General features: G+C 35.1%; 5 protein-coding genes and 2 pseudogenes across 7 annotated transcripts; all 7 read left to right on the top strand.

Annotated features, from left to right (window-relative positions):
- Positions 1–1,276: 1,276 nt before the first annotated feature.
- LOC111008618 (phenylacetaldehyde oxime monooxygenase CYP71AN24) lies at positions 1,277–3,306 on the top strand. The gene is made up of 2 exons (XM_022281365.2): positions 1,277–2,275; positions 2,546–3,306. Exons 1-2 carry the CDS (start codon positions 1,331–1,333, stop codon positions 3,149–3,151), a joined length of 1,551 nt encoding a protein of 516 aa, XP_022137057.2. The 5' UTR covers positions 1,277–1,330; the 3' UTR covers positions 3,152–3,306.
- Positions 3,307–3,984: 678 nt separating this feature from the next.
- On the top strand, positions 3,985–6,212 carry LOC111008617 (phenylacetaldehyde oxime monooxygenase CYP71AN24-like). Its single transcript, XM_022281363.2, has 2 exons — positions 3,985–5,037; positions 5,458–6,212. Exons 1-2 carry the CDS (start codon positions 4,105–4,107, stop codon positions 6,061–6,063), a joined length of 1,539 nt encoding a protein of 512 aa, XP_022137055.2. The 5' UTR covers positions 3,985–4,104; the 3' UTR covers positions 6,064–6,212.
- Positions 6,213–8,895: 2,683 nt separating this feature from the next.
- On the top strand, positions 8,896–11,230 carry LOC111008616 (phenylacetaldehyde oxime monooxygenase CYP71AN24-like). Its single transcript, XM_022281362.2, has 2 exons — positions 8,896–9,886; positions 10,333–11,230. The coding sequence occupies exons 1-2, from the start codon at positions 8,942–8,944 to the stop codon at positions 10,933–10,935; spliced, it is 1,548 nt and encodes a 515-aa protein (XP_022137054.1). The 5' UTR covers positions 8,896–8,941; the 3' UTR covers positions 10,936–11,230.
- Positions 11,231–11,782: 552 nt separating this feature from the next.
- On the top strand, positions 11,783–13,717 carry LOC111008615 (phenylacetaldehyde oxime monooxygenase CYP71AN24 pseudogene; annotated as a pseudogene).
- Positions 13,718–14,049: 332 nt separating this feature from the next.
- LOC111008613 (phenylacetaldehyde oxime monooxygenase CYP71AN24) lies at positions 14,050–15,870 on the top strand. 2 transcript variants are annotated; one of them, XM_022281361.2, is made up of 2 exons: positions 14,050–15,053; positions 15,167–15,870. In XM_022281361.2, the coding sequence occupies exons 1-2, from the start codon at positions 14,151–14,153 to the stop codon at positions 15,794–15,796; spliced, it is 1,533 nt and encodes a 510-aa protein (XP_022137053.1). In that variant the 5' UTR covers positions 14,050–14,150; the 3' UTR covers positions 15,797–15,870. The 2 variants fall into 2 exon arrangements, with proteins under 2 accessions (XP_022137053.1, XP_022137052.1); XM_022281360.2 differs by having other exon boundaries at positions 14,061–15,059.
- A 4,640-nt stretch (positions 15,871–20,510) lies between these two features.
- On the top strand, positions 20,511–22,271 carry LOC111008586 (phenylacetaldehyde oxime monooxygenase CYP71AN24-like; annotated as a pseudogene). Its single transcript, XR_015789683.1, has 2 exons — positions 20,511–21,482; positions 21,566–22,271. The product of XR_015789683.1 is annotated as a phenylacetaldehyde oxime monooxygenase CYP71AN24-like (transcript).
- A 1,543-nt stretch (positions 22,272–23,814) lies between these two features.
- LOC111008587 (phenylacetaldehyde oxime monooxygenase CYP71AN24) lies at positions 23,815–25,418 on the top strand. The gene is made up of 2 exons (XM_022281331.2): positions 23,815–24,699; positions 24,789–25,418. Exons 1-2 carry the CDS (start codon positions 23,815–23,817, stop codon positions 25,416–25,418), a joined length of 1,515 nt encoding a protein of 504 aa, XP_022137023.1.
- Positions 25,419–25,587: the final 169 nt, after the last annotated feature.

A 25,587-nucleotide genomic window follows, 5' to 3' on the forward strand; every position in this document is an offset into this window, starting at 1 on the left:
ATATCTATTAATACGTCGATATTTTTATCAACATATCTATATTTCCATGAGTTCGACATCAACATGAGAGGTAAGTCGACATTTCCATCATAGTACAAGAAAATCGATAAAATATGAAAAATATCAACAAAATGTCACTAATATATATATAATTTGATATCAATTTTTTTAACTATAGGAAAATATTTATTTTTTTAATTTAAATAATTTTTACGATTTTTTAAATTTTATGACTTTTATAGAAATATTCATCGACATAGATATCTTATAGATATTTTCATGAAATTGAGACCTCTAAAACTGGATTGAAAATGCCATTTAATTTTGAAAGTCCATATTAAAGGAAATGGAAAAATGGAACAAAAGAGCGGTGCAACAAAAGATAGCTAGCATCTAAATATTGTAATAATAATTATTTTAATTATTTTAAAATTTTAAAACTCATTTTATTTGCAAAGCATTGCGGTTTCATTTTTCATTATTTATTTATTATTTATAGCTTTCTTTATAATCCTACCTAAACCAATATAATATGTGAAAAAATCAATCAAGAATATTTTTTTCACAAATCTCATGATAAAGTTTAAGGGAAAACCCCAAAAGGTAGCCTTTTACTTAATTATAAACAAGTGCTCATAATTACTTGATTTAGGTGTCACTTTCCATCTCGTTTAATTTCTTTAATTACTCCTTTAGATTTTTATATTCTCAAAAAAAAAAGAGAAAATTATTAGACTAGGTACTTAAAAGTTTTTCAATTCAACAATATATGGCGTTTGATATTTGATTCTCTGATTTCTTAGTCGATATTATAATACCTTAACGAATTAAGTTATGTTTATGTTTAAGTTGACAATGAAGACTTTTATATTATTAAGGCACTATGATTTATTTTTATTTCTTTTAACTTTAAAACGTAGACATATTTATGTATAAAAAATTGTTGTTATGGCTATAAAAATTGTAGTATATATTGAATTGTTTCTATGGCTATAAGAATTGTAGTATATACTGTTAAGTAAACCATGATAAGGTGGGTGACAATGCACAGTCACCAAAATTTTAAATTACCTACTACCTTGTCTTGTACCTGAATGCAAACACTTTTTTCTTTTTTTTTGAAACATAACAGTTATATATTTCCAACAAATAGATCGTGAGTTTTCCACCTCTACATATCAAAAAAAATAGTAATAATAAGGAATATTTTCCTTTTCTTTTTCTTTTTCTCAAGGGTACTCGCAAGAAAATTTCCATACCCCATACAAGAGTTAAAGAATTATATAAATAAAGTTGGGAAGCAATTGCAATTACATTCCCAATCCCACAAATGGATCTCATATCAAATTTTCTGCAATTTTGGCAACAACTTCACTTTGATCTCATCCCTTTTTCTCTCTGCCTTATCTTCTTCTTCCTTGTGTTGCTGAAACTCTTCAAACCCAAAAACAACACCAAAAACTTCCCTCCATCGCCGCCCAAACTCCCGATCATCGGCAACCTCCACCAATTAGGATCACTCCCACACCAATCTCTGGCAGCTCTTTCTGATAAATATGGGCCTCTCATGCTCCTCAAGCTCGGCCATGCCCAAACTCTGGTGGTTTCCTCTGCAAAAATGGCAAGAGAATTGATGAAGACCCACGACCTCAAATTCTCCAACAGGCCCCAAACCATGCCTGCAAAGACATTGCTTTACGGCTTCAAAGACGTGGGTTTTGCCCCATACGGAGAGTACTGGAGACAAGCCAGAAAAATCTGCGCTCTTGAACTCTTTAGTGCCAAAAGAGTGGAGTCATTTCAGTACGTGAGAGACGAGGAAGTTTCTGTGCTCGTCAACAGGATCCGTAAAGGCTGTGTTGATGGTGATGGTGAGGGATCTGTGAATCTTAGTCAGCTGTTTTTGTCGACCTCAAACAATATAGTGTCTCGATGCATTTTGGGGGAGAAATTTGAGGATGAAAATGGGAAGAGCAGATTTGGAAACCTGACGAGAAGGGTTTTGGTGCTGATGTTGGCGTTTTGTTTTGCGGATTTCTTCCCTGCACTTGGGTGGGTCGATGTGGTTAGTGGGATCAATGGGGAACTCAAAAAATGCTTCACAACTTTGGATGTGTTTTTGAGTAAGGTGGTTGAAGAACACAAGGCCAAGATGAGAGCTGGTGGTGAATCTGATGAATCTAAAAAGGATTTTGTGGGTATTATGTTGCAGTTGATGCAGAGTGAAATGGTGGACTATCATTTCTCTTCAGAAAATCTCAAAGGAATCGTATTGGTTTGTTCTCTCTCCTACTTTTTTAATACTTTAATTATTATCTATTGACTCTTAAAAAGATTTTACCTATAAAATATAAATGAGTCTAAACTATTAAATTCGTCATAATCCATCAATTTAAGCTTTTGGATCATGTTTAATGGTGATTTACGGGACCTTGTGTTTGAATTTCCATAATGTTGAAACGTTGATATATGATCATTAAATTTGTTATAACCCATCAACTTTAAGCTTTTGACCAATCCTTTTTCTGATTTGGATGGCATGCAGGACATGTTCGTAGCTGGAACTGACACAACTGCGACAGGTTTGGAATGGACGATGACAGAGCTGATGAGAAACTCATCCGTCATGAAAAAAGTCCAAGAAGAGGTTAGAAAAACAGTTGGAAACAAGGCGAAGATTGAAATGGAAGACATTCGAAAGATGCAATACATGAACTGTGTGATAAAAGAATCTCTGAGACTCCATCCACCACTTCCTCTCCTGGTTCCACGAGAGGCTATAGGAGATGTGGAGATTGAAGGCTACTACATTCCATCAAAAACGAGAGTTTTTGTGAATGCTTGGAAAATACACAGAGATCCCAACATCTGGGAGAGGCCAAACGAGTTCATTCCGGAGAGATTCATGACGAATTCAATTGATTACAAAGGTCAAGACTTTGAATTTATTCCATTCGGGAGTGGGAGAAGAATATGCCCTGGAATGTCATTTGGGATTGCTTCCTTTGAATATGCATTGGCAAATCTTCTATACTGGTTCGATTGGAAGCTCCCTAATGGCTGTGAATTGGACGTTGAAGAAGAAAATGGGCTCACTGTTGGCAAGAAAATTCCTCTCCAATTGAACCCAATATCTCGTACATTTGATTAAAATAAAGTAGATTCTCTCATGTGGGAGCACTTTATTATAAAATAATGTTATTTTGTGTCATGCATCATGTGGTTTCTTTTCAGCAGGTTCTGTCTGTCAGCTTTAGTTTCTATAATAAGCTTAAATGTACTGTCTCTGTCTCCTTCTTCACTCTATGATTCTGTGTATTATTTTATTAAATTAACTTCTCTCTCTATAATCTTTGAAAGATTTTACTCATCGAGAAAACTTCGAGAGAGTGAAGGGTAAAACTCTTGTTAACCCATTATATTCCCCACTACTGAATGGGTTTCACGCGTTAAAAAATGTGCTGTAAATATGTAACAACATTGACTAAAATTAACAAAATAATAATTATATTTATATTTTTAAATATAATACTTTAAATAAAATAAAGGTCCAATTTTAATATAATAATTTTATCCAAATGATATACATCTGTAATATATTTGACTACTTATATATGTAGGTAATATACTATTGATATGCGTGTTTGCGTATGTATATACATTTACTACTAAGTATTAACTGCAAATATATGTTGGGTCCTTTTAAAACTATAGAATAAATTTAATTGATGGATTGACTAAATTTAATTCATATATTGGTTATCTAACAATAATTTAGATCTTCATTTTAAATAAAAGGATGTTCCAATAATTTGTTTAATACATTTTTCAAAAAAATATTTTAATTATGTGTATTTCAATAATATAATTTTTAAAATTAAATTTATTATTTTTAGTGTGGGAGTAAACTCTCATATTGAATGGTTGGTAATATATATCCGAACATAGCTCCAGAGAGTCCATATGTCACTTTCCATTACTATTTTATTCACTAACTCTTTCATATATTTTTATATTATCCAACGAGTTTTGAATGGATGTCAACTATTTTTTTTCCCTTTATACTAAAGTCTCAAAGTTGAAATTCTCGAACCCACACCGTTGATGGAGAAGATGGATCCAATATCAAAGTTTCAGCAACTTCACTTTGATCTCATCCCTTGGTCTCTCTGCATTTTCTTCTTCTTCCTTGTGTTGCTAAAGCTCTTCAAACCCAAAAGCAACACCAGAAACTTCCCTCCATCGCCGCCCAAACTCCCCATCATCGGCAACCTCCACCAATTAGGCTCACTCCCACACCAATCTGTGGCAGCTCTTTCTGATAAACATGGGCCTCTCATGCTCCTCAAGCTCGGCCAGGCCCCAACTCTGGTGGTCTCCTCAGCAAAAATGGCAATAGAATTGATGAAGACCCACGACCTCAAATTCTCCAACAGGCCCCAAACCGTGGCTGCAAAGATCTTGCTTTACGGCTTCAAAGACGTGGGTTTTGCCCCATATGGCGAGTACTGGAGACAAGCCAGAAAAATCTGCGCTCTTGAACTCTTTAGCGCCAAAAGAGTGGAGTCGTTTCAGTACGTGAGAGACGAGGAAGTTGCTGTGCTCGTCAACAGGATCCGTAAAGGCTGTGTTGGTGAGGGATCTGTGAATCTTAGTCAGCTGTTTTTGTCGACCTCAAACAATATAGTGTCTCGGTGCATTTTGGGGGAGAAATTTGAGGATGAAAATGGGAAGAGCAGATTTGGAGACACATCGAGGAGGGTTATGGTGCTGATCACGGCGTTTTGTTTTGCGGATTTCTTTCCTGCTCTTTGGTGGATTGATGTGGTTAGAGGGTTCAATGGGGAACTGAAGAAATGGTTCACAACTTTGGATGCGTTTTTGAGTAAGGTGGTTGAAGAACACAAGGCCAAGATGAGAGCTGGTGGTGAATCTGATGAATCTAAAAAGGATTTTGTGGGTATTATGTTGCAATTGATGCAGAGTGACATGGTGGACTATCATTTCTCTTTGGAAAATCTCAAAGGAATCGTATTGGTTTGTTTTTTCCCCAGCTTTTTAAACATTTTAATTATACTTTTTTCTAAAATTTGACTCTTAAAAGATTATACATATAAAAGAGAGTTTGAGGTTAAAAATATATTATATATATATAAATTCTAAGCCTACCCATTTAATATATTGATAAATGATTAAATTTGTCATAATCCCTGGATTTAAATTTTTAATTATATTCGGTGGTGATTTAGGAGACATTATTATGTTTGAATTTTTAAAATGTTGATAAATGATATATCATTAAAAACTCATCCACTTGAGTTTTTGGTCAACCTCTTTTCCCATTTTGGAGAGCATGCCGGACATGTTTTCTCTTATCATATGGTTTAATTTTGTAACGCTTAAAATTTAAGTTTAGTGGTGATTCAACCCTAATTCTTTTTCGATTTTGAATTGCAGGACATGTTTGTAGGTGGAACCGACACGACTGCAACAGGTTTGGAATGGACAATGACGGAGTTGATGAGAAACCCACCGGTCATGGAAAAGGTCCAAGAAGAGGTCAGAAAAACTGTTGGAAAGAAGGCAAAGATTGAAATAGAAGATATTCGAAAGATGCACTACATGAACTGTGTGATAAAAGAATCTCTAAGACTCCACCCACCAGTTCCTCTATTGGTGCCACGAGAGGCTATAAGCGATGTGGAGATTGAAGGCTACCACATTCCTTCAAAAACAAGAGTGTTTGTGAATGCTTGGAAAATACACAGAGACCCCACCATTTGGGAGAGGCCAAACGAGTTCATTCCAGAGAGATTCATGGAGAATTCAGTTGATTATAAAGGTCAAGACTTCGAGTTCATTCCCTTCGGGAGTGGGAGAAGAATATGCCCTGGAATGTCATTTGGGATTGCTTCCTTTGAATATGCATTGGCAAATCTTCTATACTGGTTCGATTGGAAGCTCCCTAATGGCTTTGAATTGGATGTTGAAGAAGAAAATGGGCTCACTGTTCGTAAGAAAAATCCTCTCCATTTGAACCCAATATTTCATACATTTGATTAAGCAAAGTAAATTATGATTTGGGAGCACTTTGTTATATAATATAATAATAATGTTATTTTGGTTCATGTATTATGTGCTTTGGATTTCAGTAGGTGATGTCCTGTCTGTAAGCTTTAGTTTATATAATAAGCATAAATGTATTTTCTTCATCTCCTTCTATGATTCTGTGTGTTATTTTATTAAATTAATTTCTCTCTTTATAATCTTTGAAAGATTTTGCTCATCGAGAAAACTTCGAGAGAGTGAAGGGTAAAACTCCTCTCGCTAAAAATAATTAAATTCATGTAGTTTTGTTATTAGGTTGCTATATATCTAATCCTATACTGGAATTAATACTTTGGTATCAACATTAAAATTAATTTTTTTAGTTCAATAATTGTGGAATGAAGAAATCCTATTTAATATCACATGGTTGGAATCTTTACTCTTATTCAGAAAAAAAAAAATTATTAGAATGAAAAGTTGGTTTTTTTCCTGCTAAATAACTCTATACAATGGATCTATTTTCCATTCCAATTTTTCAACGACAATAAATTATATTATAATCAATTTACATCAATACATTTATATTCCCAATAATATGCATGTGACTGTAAATTAGAAAAAAAAAAAAAGAAAGAAAAATGAATTGGGGAGAGAGATAAATTTACCAAATGGGTCTGACAGTATTAGCCAAAAAGATAATGTTGCTCGAAGACGAGACCATATAGTATGGGTTTTCACGCATTTCAAAATAATGATTTTAAAAAAAATATACGGAAACTCAAATCATTGACACGTAATAATAATAATTTGTCTTATCTACTGAATTAATAAATAAAAAAGTTTGAATGTACACGAAAATATTGATATTTTATAATGAATAACTTCGTATGCCAATCATTCATAAGTGGCAGAGTTGAGATAGGAAAAGAATGGAGCTTAAACACAAGGAAACAAGAATTATTTAATGACGGGGTCATTAGATGGGCGTCCTTTAATTTCGTAAATCTTAGATATAGAGTTGAAATATAGGCACGTTCGGGAACGTTTTCCGTTTCTAGTTTCTATTTCCTCTTTTTTTATAAAAACTATTTTTATGTTGGAATAGATTAGGAACGAAAGCAAGAAACTTATTTTTGTTGTTCCTAAAATTATTATACAATTTTGAGATTATTTCTAAAAAAAATGAGAAACATAAATAGTTCGTCAAAAGTAGGGAAGGAATTCGAAATTTTGACCGATAAAAGAAGATTATAATACTCTAGCCATTAAACTATAGTTAGGTTGGCAAAAATTGAAGCTCATTTGATTTGCAAAACACAATTCTTCGAGCCTCATTAGAGTTTTTAACTCTAACAAACTCTTTCTAATGCTTTCTTGTTCCTCCATATTTACTCTTTATAGTTGTACCGACCTCTAATCATTTCTACTTAGGGCTTCGACACTTCTCCTACAGAACCAGGTATCCAATATCTCAAACTGCTACATCAATCATTGACTACTATTGGCTAAAGTCTTGATGACTTTGCAACATATTGACTATTATTGACTATTTTTATCCAAATCCTCATACTGCTGCATGACCTCGATGACTTTACAATATATTGGCCTTTGTCATTTCCTCCCAAGGTCCCAATACTAACCTTCCACTTAAACTCATCACATTGACTTTCGACTATTTTCAACAAGACCTTAACATTCAACTTATCCCATAGTTGGTAAGGGATGATTCCAACTTATTCAACGCTCTCTTCCCTAATAGATTTTTCAAATTTGTCCCCTTTTATATATCGAAATAGATTATTCCATCGTGTATAGTTGAAAAGAATAGTCACGGGGGTAAAAAATTTCATAAACAAACATCAAAAATTAAATCTCCACAATAAGAAAATCCCATAATTCATATTATCAAAATGAGATAAGCAAAAGTCAAAGATTAAATTCTTCTAAAATAATAGCCCTCGTAAAATATGCCCATCGACGATGCTGTTCCAAACTTCTTCCACGCCCATTCTTTTTAATCTCACATCTCTGAATCTGAACTTTCTTTTGTATATTTATGAGAGTAATAATCTATATATACCAAACATGATGAGCATCTTCATTTTAAATAACACAATGATTGATAGTTTGTTTATTATATTTTTCAAAAAAATAATTTGACCAATGTGTATTTAATGATATCGTTTTAAAAATTAAATGCCATTTTCCATAACACGCATCTTTGGTTCGTATCCTCATTTTTCTTTGCCTTTCTTTGTCATCCGATCAAGACCAGTATATAATATATTTAAAGAAATCAATGATATATATATATATTTTCTTTGAGTGAGTATTTGAGAACCTATAGGTATCTGCTTATAAGTCAAAGTATTCACGACTATCATGTAGCTACAATCTTATCATTGAAATAGATCATGCTTCTCGATGAAGTTTGTCCTCATCACCATTAGATATTTGACAATTCATTCTTGTCTCTCTGTCTTTTACAACAGTTCCTTCTCATTGTTGAGAAGCAGGTATTTTCCAATATAAGATTAATTAATTTTAAGCACAATAATTACTAATTTGTATTTTATCACTTTCCATTTTATTCAATTGACTCTTTCATATTTTTATATTCTCCAACAGTTTTTTCTTTTTTGGAATATGGGATAGGTCGGGATTGAATTCACAACCTTGATATATGTTAGTTACTACTGATCTATTCTCCAACAAATTTTTAATGGCTACGAACTAGTTGAAATTTTTTATTATTATTTTTTTTTTTAGCTTTATACTCAAGTCTTAAAGTCTGTATAAAAAAAAAGTGTCTTAAAGTCTATGCATGTGGGCTATAAATAAATAGAGGTTGAAGGAACTTGAAATTCTCAAACCCACGCCATTGACGGAGAAGATGGATCCAATATCAAAGTTTGAGCAAATTTGGCAACAATTTGATCTCATCCCTTTTTCTCTCTGCATTTTCTTCTTCTTCCTCGTGTTGCTGAAACTCTTGAAACCCAAAAACAACACCAAAAACTTCCCTCCATCGCCGCCCAAACTTCCCATCATCGGCAACCTCCACCAATTAGGATCACTCCCACACCAATCTCTGGCAGCTCTTTCAGATAAACATGGGCCTCTCATGTTCCTCAAGCTCGGCCAGGCCCCAACTCTGGTGGTTTCCTCTGCAGAAATGGCCAGAGAAGTGATGAAGACCCACGACCTCAATTTCTCCGACAGGCCCCAAACTACGGCTGCAAAGATCTTGCTTTACGGCTTCAAAGACGTGGGTTTTGCTCCATATGGCGAGTACTGGAGACAAGCCAGAAAAATCTGCGCTCTTGAACTCTTTAGCGCCAAAAGAGTGGAGTCATTTCAGTACGTGAGAGACGAGGAAGTTGCTGTGCTCGTCAACAGGATCCGTAGAGGTTGTGTTGGTGGTGATGGTGAGGGATCTGTGAATCTTGCTCAGCTGTTTTTGTCGACCTCGAACAATATTGTGTCGAGATGTATGATGGGAGACAAATTTGAGGATGAAAATGGGAAGAGCAGATTTGGAGACATATCGAGGAGGGTTATGGTGCTATTAACGGCGTTTTGTTTTGCGGATTTTTTTCCTGCTCTTTGGTGGATCGATGTTGTTAGAGGGTTCAATGGGGAACTGAAGAAATGCTTCACAACTTTGGATGCGTTTTTTAGTAAGGTGGTTGAAGAACACAAGGCTAAGATGATAGGTGGTGGTGAATTATGTGATGAATCTAAAAGGGATTTTATGGATAGCATGTTGCAGCTGATATTGCAGGATGACATGGTTGACTATCGTTTCTCTCTAGACAATCTCAAAGCAATTGTGTTGGTTTGTTTTCTCTCCTGCTTCTTTAATCTATCTCCTTAAAAAAAAAAAAGAAATAAAAGGAAAAATTTTATGACTTATGGTTCTGTTCCTTGTTTCTTGTTTCTTGTTCCCAATTTTCCTAATAAATTTTAGTATTTTGCAACTAACTATGTTTCTTTTTTTTTCTTTTCTAGAACATTTTCAAAGATTGTGAAGAAATTTTGGAAACAACAAAAACAAGTTTTTCCTTTCTTATTCGTGTTCCCAATTTGTTCCAAAACATAAATTAAAATATTGTTTCATCATATTTTAATTCATCGATGTTGAAGCCATGCAATTCATTTTTCTGGAGTAGAAATGAAGAAAAAAAACAAAAAACAGGAACGTTACAAAACGAGTTCTTAACTTCACCTCTGAGATCAGATTGTCAAATAGGCTAAAACCATTTTTTCAATTTTGGATTGCAGGACATGTTTGTAGGTGGAAGCGACACAACTGCAACGGGTTTGGAATGGACGATGACAGAGCTGATGAGAAACCCATCAGTCATGAAAAAAGTTCAAGAAGAAGTTAGAAAAATTGTAGGAAACAAGGAAAAGATTGAAATGGAAGACATTCAAAATATGCCGTACATGAACTGTGTGATAAAAGAATCTCTAAGACTCCACCCACCAGTTCCTCTATTGGTGCCACGAGAGGCTATAGGCGATGTGGAGATTGAAGGCTACCACATCCCATCAAAAACAAGAGTGTTCGTGAATGCTTGGAAAATACACAGAGACCCCAACATCTGGGAGAGGCCAAACGAGTTCATTCCAGAGAGATTCATGGAGAATTCAATTGATTACAAAGGTCAAGACTTTGATTTCATTCCCTTCGGGAGTGGGAGAAGGATATGCCCTGGAAAGTCGTTTGGGATTGCTTCCTTTGAATATGCATTGGCAAATCTTCTATATTGGTTCGATTGGAAGCTCCCTCATGGATCTAAAGAATTGGATGTTGAAGAAGAAAATGGACTCACTGTTCGTAAGAAAATTCCTCTCCATTTGAACCCAATATCATACATCTAAATTAAAATAAAGAAAATTGTCATGTGGGAGCATGCACTTTGTTATATAACAATATTGTTTTTTGTGTCATACATGTCATATTTCCTGTCTGTGTCTGTAATGAATTTGTCTCCATCTCCCTTCGGTCACACTGCCACATGCTGAACTATTATCAAATTAATTTCTCTCTATAATCTTGGAAAGGAGAGAGCGAAGGGTAGAACTCTTGTACTCGCTTTTCAAGAAGCCTAAATTTGTGTGTATTGAATTTTTTTGAATTTGCATAGCTTATATATGTTTGGTTTATGATTTTAAAGATATTGTGGTGATTTTTCTCATTCCAAATACCATCGTAGAAGATTGTGACGGGTTGAAAGTCATTCAACTATAAAATGCCAACAAAAATAGGGAAGTTGATGGTTGAAAACGTCAATAATTTCTTACGACCACGATTGATAAACGTCAATAAAAAGGGTATAATAATTGACATATTTTTTTGTTAGAATTGACATGTAAAAGCCGTCGAGTTAATTATATTTGATGGTCAAAATAACGTTAACAAAAAGGAAAAGTTTGATATTTTGAAAAGGTTGATACCATCATTTTTGACATTTTTTAACCATCAGTAAAGGCCAAATTTATAGCAGCTAATTTCTTCAACATAAAAGAACTCTTAAAAATCTACTCATTTCCATATATATTGTCCGTAGAAGCAAGTTTAGTTACTAACTTTTGCTAATTTATGTTGTTGAGCTCTTCAATTTCAGTTTCAATAACTCTTTAAAATTTTTATATTCTCCAAGAAATTTTAGAAAACTCAATTGATATCAAGTAGTTGAACTTTTTGTTTGTTTTACCTTTATACTCAAGCTAAGTCTCAAAGACTATATGTATGTGCCTATAAGTAAATAGAGCTGGAAAGGAGCTTGAAATTCTGAAACCCAAGCCGTTGACCAAAAGAAGATGGATCCAATATCAAAGTTTCAGCAACTTTGGCAACAATTTCAAAATTCCTACGGAGGAACCAATCACTTTGATCTCATCATCCCTTTCACTTTCTGCATTTTTTTTCTTCTTCCTCGTGTTGCTGAAGCTCTACAAACCCAAAAACTTACCTCCATCGCCGCCCAAACTCCCCATCATCGGCAACCTCCACCAATTAGGATCACTCCCACACCAATCTCTGGCAGCTCTTTCTGATAAGCATGGGCCTCTCATGCTCCTCAAGCTCGGCCAGGTCCCAACTCTTGTGGTTTCCTCTGCAGAAATGGCTAGAGAAGTGATGAAGACCCATGACCTCACATTCTCCGACAGGCCTCAAACTACGGCTGCAAAGATCTTCACCTACGACTTCAAAGACGTGGGTTTTGCTCCATATGGTGAGTATTGGCGACAAGCAATAAAAATCTGCGCTCTTGAACTATTTAGTGTCAAAAGAGTGGAGTCATTTCAGTACGTGAGAGACGAGGAAGTTGCTGTGCTCGTCAACAGGATCCGTAAAGGCTGTGTTGGTGGTGATGGTGAGGGATCTGCGAATCTTAGTCAGCTGTTTTTGTCGACCTCAAACAATATAGTGTCTCGATGCATTTTGGGGAAGAAATTTGAGGATGAAAATGGGAAGAGCAGATTTGGATCGAGAAGGGTTATCGTGCTGTTCACGGCGTTTTGTTTTGCGGATTTCTTTCCTGCTCTTCGGTGGGTCGATGTGGTTAGAGGGTTCAATGGGGAACTGAGAAAATGCTTCACAACTTTGGATGCGTTTTTTAGTAAGGTGGTTGAAGAACACAAGGCCAAGATGAGAGGTGGTGGTCAATTATTCTGATGAATCTAAAAAGGATTTTATGGATAGCATGTTGCAGCTGATGCAGGATGACATGGTTGACTGTCATTTCTCTCGTGACAGTCTCAAAGCAATTGTATTGGTTTGTTTTCTCTCCTACTGCTTTAATCTATCTATCTCGTTTAAGGTAGAATAAAAAAGAGATTACGAAAAAAAGGGGTTGACTTCACCTCTAATCTGGAGGAGAGCCAAATAGACTAAAAACCCTTCTGAAAATTTTGGATCGTAGGACATGTTTGTAGGTGGAAGCAACACAATTGCAGCAGGTTTGAAATGGACAATGATGGAGTTGCTAAGAAACCAAGAGATAAGAAAATTTGTTGGAAAGAAGGCAAAGATTGAAATGGAAGATACCATTTCCTCTATTGGTGCAGCAACGTTGGGAGATGTGGAGAGATGTGGAGATTGAAGGCTACCACATTTCTTAAAAAACAAGAGTGTTTGTGAATGCTTGAAAAATACACCGAGATCCCAATATTTGGGAGAGGTCAAACGAATTTATTCCAAAGAGATTCATGGAGAATTCTGTCGATTATAAAGGTCAAGACTTTGATTTCATTCCCTTTTGGGAGTGGGAGTAGGATATGTCCTGGAATGTTGTTTGGCATTGCTTCTTTTGAATATGCATTGGCAAATCTTCTATATTGGTTCCATTGGAAGCTCTCTGCTGCTAATGGCGATGCGTTGGACGTCGAAGAAGAAAATGGGGTCACTGTTCGCAGGAAAATGCCTCTCCATTTGAAGCCAATATACATCTAATTAAAAGAAGTAAATTCCCATTCTCACGTGGGAGCATATGCACTTTATTATATAATAATATTGTTTTGTGTTATGTATCATGTAGTTTGGTTTTCATGGGGTGATGATGTCCTGTCTGTAATGTATTGTCTCCATCTCCCTTCACTCTTATCATTCTGAATTATCAAATTAATTTCTCTGTATAATCTTTGGATTTTTCTTTTTCTTTTTTATATACATCAACTGCAGCAATAAACGTTTTTATATTTATAAGTTACAAAGACTTGAGAATAAGACAACACCTACAAGAATTTTGTATAGGTGTCGTGAACTCGGTAAATTAGATGTTGTGAGTTTGTTGATGATGAGTGTCATGTTGATGAATAATAAAACAAGGAAATTTTGGAGAATGTGCATCTAATTAAACAAATAGATTTTACAATAATTAGTACCATCCTTGTGTCGACGGCTGATAAGAATTTTGACAGTTTTTTTGGATATTTTTTAACCTTTCTCTATTTTATTTGTCAAAAATTGAATAGTACCCACCAAAATTAACTGCAGAGACTTACAAACAGCAAGTATTTTTCTAAATAAATAGATCAGCGCTGGAAATGAACTTGAAACTCTGAAACGACCCACACCGTTTACAAAGAAGATGTATCCAATATCAAAATTTGATCTCATCCCTTTATCCCTCTGCCTTATCTTCTTCTTCCTAGTGTTGCTGAAGCTCTTCAAACCCAAAAACAACACCAAAAACTTGCCTCCATCGCCGCCCAAACTCCCCATCATCGGCAACCTCCACCAATTAGGATCACTCCCACACCAATCTCTGGCAGCTCTTTCTGATAAACATGGGCCTCTCATGCTCCTCAAGCTCGGCCAGGTCCCAACTCTGGTGGTTTCCTCTGCAGAAATGGCTAGAGAAGTGATGAAGACCCATGACCTCAATTTCTCCAGCAGGCCCCTATCCACGGCCGCCAACATCTTGCTCTACCAATCCCATGATGTGGCTTTTGCCCCATATGGTGACTACTGGAGACAAGCCAGAAAAATCTGCGCTCTTGAACTCTTCAGTGTTAAAAGAGTGGAGTCGTTTCAGTACGTGAGAGATGAGGAAGTTGCTGTGCTCGTGGATAGGATCCGTAGAGGCTGTGATGGTGAGGGATCTGTGAATCTTTGTGAGCTGTTTTTGTCGACCTCGAACAATATTGTGTCGAGATGTATGATGGGAGACAAATTTGAGGATGAGAATGGGAAGAGCAGATTTGGAGACATATCGAGAAGGGCTATGGTGATAATCACGGCGTTTTGTTTTGCGGATTTCTTGCCTGCTCTTTGGTGGATCGATGTGGTTAGAGGGTTCGATGGGGAGCTGAAAAAATGCTTCACAACTTTGGATGCGTTTTTGAGTAAGGTGGTTGAAGAACACATGGCCAAGATGAGAGCCGGTGGTGAATCTGATGAATCTAAGAAGGATTTTATGGATATCATGTTGCAGCTGATGCAGGGTGAAAAAGTGGACTATCATTTCTCTCTCGATCATCTCAAAGCAATCGTAATGGTTTGTTTTTTTTTTCGTTCTAGAAAATGATATTACAGAAGTTCAAACACAAAATTAACACGGTCTCCTAATCTAATACCATGTTTCGAAAATTTAATCATCTTCAGGATATGTTTGTGGGTGGAAGTGACACGACTGCAACGGGTTTAGAATGGACGATGACAGAGCTGATGAGAAACCGAGCAGCCATGGACAAAGTACAAGAAGAAGTGAGAAGAGTAGTTGGGAAGAAGGCAAGGATTGAAGTGGAAGATATTGAGAAAATGGAGTACATGAAATGTGTGATAAAAGAATCTCTAAGATTACACCCACCACTCCCTCTACTGATTCCTCGAGAAACAATGGGAGATGTGGAGATTGAAGGCTACCACATTCCATCGAAAGCTAGAGTCTTTGTGAATGTTTGGGCAATTCAAAGGGATCCCAAGATCTGGGAAAGGCCGAACGAGTTCATTCCAGAGAGATTCATGGAGAAGAACTCAGGTGGTCAGAAAGGGCGAGATGAGTATGGGCGAGATGAGTATGAGTTCATTTCATTTGGGGGTGGGAGAAGAAAGTGCCCTGGAATGTCATTTGGGCTTGCTTCTTTTGAATGTGCATTGGCAAATCTTCTCCATTGGTTCGATTGGAAGCTCCCTAATGGCTCTGAATTGGACGTTGAAGAAGAAAATGGGCTCACTGTTCGCAAGAAAATCCCTCTCCATCTCAACCCCATACCATATACCTTATCAAATTAATTAAATTGTCATGTGCGTGGGGGCACCTTAATATAATTATGGTCTAAGTTATATAAATATATTTTGGTTTTTTAGGGTGCTGTCATTTTGAGTAGGGTGAATGATGGGTCAGTCTTTTAACTTTAAATTTATACGAGCATTAATGTCTTCTAATTAAATGAGTTAGGGTCAGAATTATTTTTTAATGAAAAATTTGGTGTTACTTTGAGAAAACCAAAGGAGATGTAGAGTCTAATAACATTAAAAAAGAAAAAATTTTAATGAAAAATTATGGTGCTACTTGAGAATACCAAAGGAATAAGTACTCGGAGGCAGAATTGATATAAAATAACAAGAGAAAAGTATATCTTATTTTATATTTCTTTTTATTAGTATCAAAATTTTAGCGGTAATCAATACCTAAATATTGTTCATAATATTTTCTTACATCATTAAAATGACAATTTTGAAATTAAATTTCAAATTATTAAAAATGGTATATTATCTATTTGTATTATTGCCAACCAGAATATAGTTTAATTAGACCAAAAGTATGTAGATTTGATTCAACATGTTATTTTGAGTACAACAACGTTAGATTGTGAATAGAACTCACAGCTTCTTGGTGGGACTTATATGTTAATTATCGTTGAATTATGTTCGTTTTTTATTTAATTCAACATATTTATATTTTAGAAAAAAATATCTCTTTACATTGGGTCAATATCTGTCATTCGTCATTTCAATTATTTTGTATGCTTTCAAGTTTCTTTAATGAATCGTCCTTTTCCTTCCAAAAAAAAAAATAATAATAATAAAAATTAAAAAATATGTTGTCGTAGAATTAAATAGCTTCCTTTTTTTTCTTTTGAAAAAAAAAATAGCTAGCTTCCTACCTTTTTTAATTTTATAGTATGGGCCAAAATTTAATTGAGAAAATTGCCCTTCCTGTGTAGGCCACGTCATGCATTTCAAAATAATAAATTTATCCAAACAAAAAAAAAAAAGATGGTTCTTTCTTTTTATTTTTTTAGAACAAAAACAAAAATAATTGAATATATATACGCTATAATTTCTATTGACGTTTTTTTTTTCCTTTTGTCGGGTGTTGATGGAAAGAAAATTTTGGATACTAAGAGAATATTATAGTCTAATTTTATCTCTATAAATTATCTTTTAACGTTGATTAATTCCATTTCATTTGTAGTAAACACTGAAGGAAAAGAGTAATACTATAAATTTTTTCCAAGTTTGAAGCAACTCTTTAACATGTAATGAAGATTTGAAAATTATATAACTTTTCCTGCCTAAACTATGGTTTGTCGTGTATACAATTATTCTATTTTGTATATATATAAAAAAATATATACTTTTGGTCATTTCAGATGATTATTTTCACTAATTTATTTAACAAAAACCTAATATTGTTTCATTTATTAGGGGTGTATTCAAATTTCTGCCCTAAACGATCCAATTAAAAATTAGAATGAGACGCACATGGTTACATATTATAAATTTATAATTGATCAGGAGATCTCTTTCGACTAAAAAAATCTGTCCTTTCACTCTTCAAAATGAATCAATCAATAAAGACAAACTATTTATCAATCATACCCTCTCCCCTTTCTATTTACTTAATTTTTTAAATTTTCTTAACCACTCCCACCAAAACTAGAGAACGGGTCGATGATGACAACTTTTTGGCATGCGGCCAAAGTTGATGTTGACTGGATAAATAAAGGGAATATCATAAATGAAAAATATCTCTACTCTTTGAGATCTTTTCGATAAAATCAAAAGTAAAATCACAAAAATTATATTTAAAGTGAACTATCATATCATTGTAGAAATAAAAAAATTATTCGTCTCTTACTACTAAGGGTTTGAATTCACCATCTTAAGCTTTGGAACTATGTTTAAGTACCGTTAATTCAAAAAAATTAAACAGATATATTATGGTAAATTAAATTTTAATTATGATGTAGGAGGATGAAAAAACCTAAACATGACTAACCTGTAGTTCGGAATTGTGTGTTTGTTTCAATTTAGCTTATTTAACCACAATTTCTAGTCGTTTCAGCATTGATCTTTTTTCTTTACTAGAAACTAATCTAGGTGTTCAAAAAACTTGGTAACTTGAGTAATCCGGACAACTCAACTTAAACCAGGGTTGAGTTTGGTTTTAAAAAAAATCAATTTATGTTGGGTTGATTTTTTTATAAAACCAAAACTTCGATTCAATTCTCGATTTGGAAAATTTTTTAATTGATTTATTCCGAACCGAATTGTATTCTATATTAATTTATTTTTTTCGTTTTAAGACTTGCATATCCTCCCCTCTCCCATCCTTTCTCCTCATGCTTGCCATTTGTTAGCGATGTTGTCGCTGAAGCCCATGAGAAGTCCAACTACTTTGCCAGGACAGAGTAGATTTTCATCGTCATGTTCTCTCCTATTTTCTTCATCTCATTCACTCTTGTCGTCCCCTCCATCTCAGGCAGACGACCCAATCAGACCCAACCCGAAAATATAAGGGCTGGATTGGGTTGGGTTGCAAATTAACTTCGGTTTTATAAGTACTTAAATTGTCCAACCTGAATTTTTGCATCGTTTGGGACTAAAATAGTTGAAGTCCATTTGCTTATTTCTTTTTCTAGGAGTGTGGCACCATTTTCTCCCATTTAGTACATTTGTCCTACTAAGAGAGGGAAGAATGCATAAATTGAGAGAAAGAGAGAATTTTTTCCTTATTTTTCAAAAAAATTAAATAACTATCAAATTTTGGAGAGAAAATGAATTCTTATCTAAAGAATGGAATGGAGAAGTGCATGGATAAAATCACACTAACAAGTTAATTTGGATGTCAAACTTCTTGCATTAGGTTACTTGCCCATCCCCTCCTAATTCTTGAGACTATAATTACTCAAACGCCAACTCCAAGAGATCACTAAAGTTTCCAGACATTTAAGATCCTATTTGGCATGAAATCTAAAAGATGTGTTTTGAAATTTGTTTTCATATATTAAGTGATAAATAATGAAAATTCTTAAAACAAATCTTTTGTTCGATCCCCTCCCCAACATGTTGTACTAAAAAAAATTGAATTTGAAACATTAAAATGCAAATTTTGCATTTTATAAAACTCATTTCTTTTTCTAATTTTTTTTAAACTAAAACATGTAAAATATAATATATTATAAATTATATAATATTGTAAAATAATAATTCTACAAAGCTTATAACAAAAATGTTAATAAATTTATCAATATTGTTTTAGATTAAGCTAAATATTTAGTTGGTAACTACCACTTATTTACAAATATATTATTAAACTATATTGTTTATATACATACTAAATACAAGTATACAATTTTTCCCATTACCTGGACGATGTGTGTGGGAAAGAATTAAACCATGTAAAAATGAAGTTTTATCATGGAACATAAAGCAATAGTAAGAAAATTTTAAAATTCTATTTAACTGAGAAATAGTTTTAAAAATTAAAAAAATAAATGGGAATTATTCCCCGAGGGAATCCAATCCCCGCAAATTCTCCACAAAAAATTCCAACCCCGATCCCCATGAAATTTCATGGAGAATTAAATAGGAGTTGGGGACTAGGACGGGGAACCCCGTCCTACCCCGTAAACATTCCTATGACCCTTTCTCTTACATCTTACTCCTTCCCCTCTATCTTCCTTAACCGATTTTAGATCAACCATATTAAGAATGAAACCGATCAATTATTTTTTTAAGTATAACATATGGAAGTAGAGATCGAACTCACAACTTATTGGTTTGAGATATATATGTCAATTATCACTGAACTTTGACGAAACCGGCTGAATTGAAGCGAGTCAGTCAGGCCAAGAAATTTATAAGAAACTGACCAACTTATAATTAAATGTTGTGCAGTTGAATGTAGAGCGCCTGCCGCTTGGGAGTTGGTTTTCCCATATTTTATTTTATTTTAATTTAATTTAAAGAATCTATTATCTTTACTTTATTTTTTTATTATTTTAATTTAATTTAAAGAATCTATTATTTTTAATTTATGGGCCCTCAGGCTTGAGGTTTTGTTTGAGTGGAAATTGGCACAGATAAATTAAATCCATATTTGGTACACAATTTTAAATATTTTACCCGGAACTCACGTATTCGCAAGCATCAATTATTACTCCTACAAGACTTTCTTTTTCTCTACCATTTTCATAGGTTTATCCTGAGTTTTGTGCTTAAAATATTTTAATTTATATTATACTAACAAAAATAATTTATATAATTTATTTTCAATTATGTTAATCACACATCTTAATCTCAAGTACGTAGATAATTGTCAAAACGAGCATAGTTTAACGGTAATTGTCATATACCTCTAATCAAGAGATTATGAGTTCGAATCGATAACTTTATCCTATACTACTTTTTAAAACCTCCTATCAAAACGGCCTCTGTGGAAGTTTTTTTGGGTAGTTCTTTTTCTTTCTTACTGCACCTCCCTCTCCATGCTCCATGTCAACGGTTAGCTTTTAGAAATTATATATCTTTTCCTTGATATTCTTATGATGGGGTTCTAACTTTATTAGTACCAAATTACAAGGCGGACAAATAGTTCCAGGGTAGCTAAAAGCATGTCCTGCATGGACTATACTATACTTTAACATAATTTCATTTCATTTCCCTATAAATAAATAAAGCTTTCAAGGATTTGCAGACTTCTCACTTCTCAGACTGGAGAAAATGGATCAGTTGTCAAAATTTCAGCAACATTGGCGACAACTTCAAGCTCCATATGGAGGCACCTTCCACTTCAATCTCATCCCTTTTTCTCTCTTCCTTTTCTTCTTCTTCTTCTTCCTTGTCTTAAGGAAGTTTTTCAGAGCCAAAAACACCAAAAATTTCATTCCCTCACCTCCCAAACTTCCCATCATCGGCAACCTCCACCAGTTAGGAACACTGCCACACCAATCTCTGGCAGCTCTTTCTAACAAATATGGGCCTCTCATGCTCCTCAAGCTGGGGCAGGCCCCAACTCTGGTGGTTTCCTCTGCAGAAATGGCTAGAGAAGTGATGAAGACACATGACATCAAATTCTGCAACAGGGTCCGAACTACGGCCGCAAAGATCTTGCTGTACGATTGCCAAGACATGGCTTTTGCCCCATATGGAGAGTTCTTGAGACAAGCCAAGAAAATGTGCGTTTTGGAGCTTTTAAGTGCCAAAAGAGTGGAGTCGTTTCAGTATGTGAGAGATGAGGAAGTTGAAGTGCTTATCAATAGGATTCGTGAAGGTTGTGTCGGTGGGGAGGAGGCCGTGAATCTCAAGCAACTGTTCGCGTCCATCTCAAAATAATATAATTTCGAGGTGTGTTTTTGGAGAGAAGTTTGAGGATGAAAATGGGAAGAGCGAATTTCGAGATGCGTCGAGAAGGATTCAAGTGTTAATTTCAACTTTTTGTGTTGCAGATTTCTTCCCTGCTTTTGGATGGGTTGATGTACTTAGAGGGTTCATTGGAGAGCTGAAAAAGATTTCTAAAAAAATGGATGAATTCTTTGATGAGATCATTGAAGAACACAAGACAAAGATGAGTAAAAGTGGTCAATCTTCTTATGGTAAAAAGGATTTTGTGGATATCTTGTTGCAACTACAGCAGGATGATACGCTCAACTATCATTTCACTCGAGATGAACTCAAAGCAATCTTACAGGTTTTTCTCAGATCTCTCTTGCCTATACACACAAACACAAGAGAAGCAATTTAAATTGAGCCAATTTTGTTTTCAAATTGCAGGACATGTTCATAGCTGGGAGCGACACTACTGCAACAGCTATGGAATGGACAATGACTGAGCTGATGAGAAATCAGGCCGCCATGAAGAAAGTCCAAGAAGAGGTCAGAAAAATAATTGGAAAGAATCCGAAGTTTGAAATGGAAGATACTGGAAAGATGGAGTACCTGCACTGTGTGGTAAAGGAATCTCCAAGACTACATCCACCTGCTCCTTTACTAGTGCCTCGACAAAAATTGGGAGATGTCAAGATTGGAGGCTACCACATCCCATCAAAAACCAACGTTTTTGTGAATGTTTGGGCAATTCAAAGGGACCCCCAGATTTGGGAAAGGCCACATGAGTTCATCCCAGAGAGATTCACAGAGAACTCAATTGATTACAAAGGTCATGACTTTGAGTTCATTCCATTTGGGAGCGGGAGAAGGAAATGCTCTGGAATTTTATTTGGGATTACTTCCATTGAATTTGTGTTGGCAAGTCTTCTCTATTGGTTTGATTGGGAGCTTCCTGATGGCTGTGTTTTGGATGCTGAAGAAGAGAATGGGATAACCGTTTGCAAGAAAATTCCCCTCCATCTCAAGCCAATGCCATATCTCTAGTAAAATAATGTAAACTTCTCAGTTTCTTATAACATATTGTCCTGTTATCATGTGGCTTGCTTAGTTTTCGTTGACGTGATGAATTGCCCATAACTTTTAATTTGTATCATCATAAGCAATGTTGTTTATCTCCATCTGCCTCATTCTCTTACTCTCTCTATATTAGAGAAAAAGGCTGGAGAATAAATAAAATTTGAATATATATGAAAATATTAATAAATCGAGTGTATAACAAATGATTTCCTATGACCACCCATAATTTTATTTTACTTGGATGTTAGTTTAAGGCTAACAATAAAACTATTAATACAAACTAGGTATTGGGGTAATGATGTTACAGGACTTGAACTCACAATCTTTTGCTTTAATATCATTAAATGAACGCTTAAAATTTTAAGTTGATAGGTTGGAGTAAATTTGAACTTTTCGAGATATTATTAATAATTTTTCAACATGATGCTTTTTGGGTAGAATACAAAAGTAAAACTATGTGCACCAAAGTTTCAAGTGCACAATATCATAACATTCAAAGATATAACAAGCAATATCTCAAGATGTGTTCTAATAAAAAGATTGTTGAGGAAAGCCAGCTTTAAAGATGGGAAGTTAATTTGAATAAGAGTAAGAACCTTAATATATTCAGGAATAGATGAATGAGGGGAAAGCATTTAGCTCTATTCATATGCGATATTTGGATAGAATCCAAAAAGTGAAAATATGAAGAAGTACATTCCCAAATAGATCGTACATTTTTTTTTTTTTTGATAATTGGGAGTCAAAGTTTTCCTCCCCTATACCTAGGGGCACCCGCGCCTGTCCCAAGGTCCGAACCCGGTAGACATCAGAGATTTTTTGGTATTAAACTTACTAGAAGGTCTGAACTTGAGACCTCTAAGCCAATATGACCAAACGACCCCAAGTCCTTGTCAACCGGATTGTCCCTTGGGTCCCAAATAGATCTTACTTTACTAGTTAATTTTAAGAACCACCCTACTTTTCTTAAAAATTGTTTAATTCTTTGGCGTAGGAAATAAAATACTTTCACTCCACCTTCTTGCTTAGTTGATAGTCTCACTAGATTACATCATAAGGAACATGTAGGAGTCCGCAAGGTCAAACCGACACTTAATTATAAAAATCGAGGTGTGTTACACATTTTGTAATATTTAAATCGTCTAATGAAGATATAATGTATGGATGACCCACTATACAGATTCGAATATGGGTATTCTATATTCTTCTGGGTTTGCAGAGTTTGACCTTGCACATGTTGCCGTAACATGAGTTGCATAATCTAGGCTTAACTAATCCAGAAAATATGATGGATCTAATATCACAGTTACAGCAGCAGGGGCAGGGTCTACAACTTGTCTATCATATGGATCAGTTCAATCTTTTGAATTATAAAAATCGAGGTGTGTTACACATTTTGTAATATTTAAATCGTCTAATGAAGATATAATGTATGGATGACCCACTATACAGATTCGAATATTGATATTCTATATTCTTCTGGGTTTTCAGAGTTGACCTTCCACATGTTGCCGTAACATGGGTTGCATAATCTAGGCTTAACTAATCCAGAAAATATGATGGATCTAATATCACAGTTACAGCAGCAGGGGCAGGATCTACAACTTGTCTATCATATGGATCAGTTCAATCTTTTGAATTGTTCCCTATTTCTCCTACTATTCCTTCTTTTTCTCAAGTTGTTTAGAGTCAGAAAAGGGAACTTACCTCCATCACCACCAAAGCTACCAATAATTGGAAACCTTCATCAGCTGGGCAGACATCCTTATCGCTCGCTTCAAGCTCTCTCTGAAAAGTATGGTTCTCTCATGTTTCTGCGACTGGGATGGACTCCAACTCTTGTGGTTTCCTCAGCAGATATGGCCAGGGAGATATTTAAGAGTCATGATATCAGTTTCTCTAACAGGCCCAAATCAACCGCTGCCAATTTATTTTTCTACGGATACAAAGATGTCGGCTTCTCTCCGTATGGGGAGTACTGGAGAGGGTTAAAAAGGATTTGCATTCTTGAACTTCTAAGTCAAAAAAGAGTACATGAGTTTCAGTATGTGAGGGAAGAAGAAGTTGAAATCTTGGTAAATGAGGTACATAAAGCCAGCTCTGCTGATTTATCTGTCAATCTTAGTGACTTGGTCACCTCAACCTCAAACGGCATAGTTTCAAGATGCATATTTGGAGAAAAGTTTGAAGATGAAAATGGGAAGAGCAGATTTGGTGAACTAACAAGAAAGATGGCTAAGTTAGTTATGACTTTCAGTGTGGGAGATTTCTACCCAGGCTTTGGATGGGTTGACAATATCACAGGCTTAATTGGACAACTGAAGGAAACTTCTGGAGCACTTGATACTTTTCTTGAACAGTTGATTACAGAACACAAGACAGAGAAACGAGAAAGTAGTCAAGACGATAAAAAAGATTTTGTGGACATTCTGCTCCAAGTTCAGCAGATGGATGATCTCGGTTTTGAATTTACTCAAGACAGTCTAAAATCAGTGTTACAGGTCCTTCTCTTTCCCACACAAACTCACCACATATTCTCACAGACATCATCAAATAGAAAAAGCTCAATCTAGCACTTTTATTGTTTCAGGATATTTTTATAGCTGGAACGGATACTACTTCATCAGTATTGGAATGGACGATTACAGAGCTAGCGCGAAATCCAACCATAATGAAGAAAGCACAAGGAGAAGTAAGACGAGTGGTGGGAAAAAAGTCAAATATAGATGATAACGACATCTTTCAAATGGAGTACCTAAAATGTGTCATCAGAGAATCCCTAAGAGTCCATCCACCAGCTCCTCTACTATTACCTCGAGAAACATCTGAAGTGGTGAAGTTGGGAGGTTACTGTATTCCATCAAAAACCAGAGTATTTTTCAATGTTTGGGCGATTCAAAGGGATCCCAAAATCTGGGAAAACCCACAGGATTTCATCCCAGAGAGATTTATGAACAACCCAGTTGATTTCAAAGGACAAGACTGTCACTGCCTCCCATTTGGTGGTGGGAGAAGAATCTGTCCCGGGATGAATTTTGCTTTTGCATCAATTGAATATGTGTTGGCTAACCTTCTACAGTGGTTTGATTGGAAGCTGCCTAATGACAATTTGATAGCCAGCGATTTGGACATGACTGAAGATATGGGGCTCGCTCTCACCAAGAAACATCCCCTTTTTCTTAAGCCAGTAGAACCATATTCAATTCAATCAGATGTCTGAATGCTGTTCATTCGCACATTCTTTTCAGCCCTTATGTCCATTACTGTAATACACATTCTCGTTATATTTTATTTTGTTAATCCTGTTCCTCCTTGGTTACCAGATCAAAATTTTCGAAGAAACTATTCCTGTTTGTATGTATCCAATCTCCTTCTTCCTTTGTCACAAA

The sequence above is a fragment of the Momordica charantia genome, assembly GCF_013281855.1.
Source record: "Momordica charantia cultivar OHB3-1 chromosome 3 unlocalized genomic scaffold, Mcharantia_2.0 BLBB01000003.1, whole genome shotgun sequence".
In the NCBI taxonomy this organism is placed as follows: domain Eukaryota; kingdom Viridiplantae; phylum Streptophyta; class Magnoliopsida; order Cucurbitales; family Cucurbitaceae; genus Momordica; species Momordica charantia.

Coding starts and splice junctions, on each gene's coding strand:
- LOC111008617 (XM_022281363.2), top strand. CDS start 4,105: ATGGAGAAGATGGATCCAATATCAAAGTTTCAGCAACTTCACTTTGAT. Junction 5,038..5,457: donor ATCTCAAAGGAATCGTATTG/GTTTGTTTTTTC, acceptor TTTGAATTGCAG/GACATGTTTGTAGGTGGAAC.
- LOC111008613 (XM_022281360.2), top strand. CDS start 14,151: ATGTATCCAATATCAAAATTTGATCTCATCCCTTTATCCCTCTGCCTT. Junction 15,060..15,166: donor ATCTCAAAGCAATCGTAATG/GTTTGTTTTTTT, acceptor AATCATCTTCAG/GATATGTTTGTGGGTGGAAG.
- LOC111008616 (XM_022281362.2), top strand. CDS start 8,942: ATGGATCCAATATCAAAGTTTGAGCAAATTTGGCAACAATTTGATCTC. Junction 9,887..10,332: donor ATCTCAAAGCAATTGTGTTG/GTTTGTTTTCTC, acceptor TTTGGATTGCAG/GACATGTTTGTAGGTGGAAG.
- LOC111008587 (XM_022281331.2), top strand. CDS start 23,815: ATGGATCAGTTCAATCTTTTGAATTGTTCCCTATTTCTCCTACTATTC. Junction 24,700..24,788: donor GTCTAAAATCAGTGTTACAG/GTCCTTCTCTTT, acceptor TTATTGTTTCAG/GATATTTTTATAGCTGGAAC.
- LOC111008618 (XM_022281365.2), top strand. CDS start 1,331: ATGGATCTCATATCAAATTTTCTGCAATTTTGGCAACAACTTCACTTT. Junction 2,276..2,545: donor ATCTCAAAGGAATCGTATTG/GTTTGTTCTCTC, acceptor GATGGCATGCAG/GACATGTTCGTAGCTGGAAC.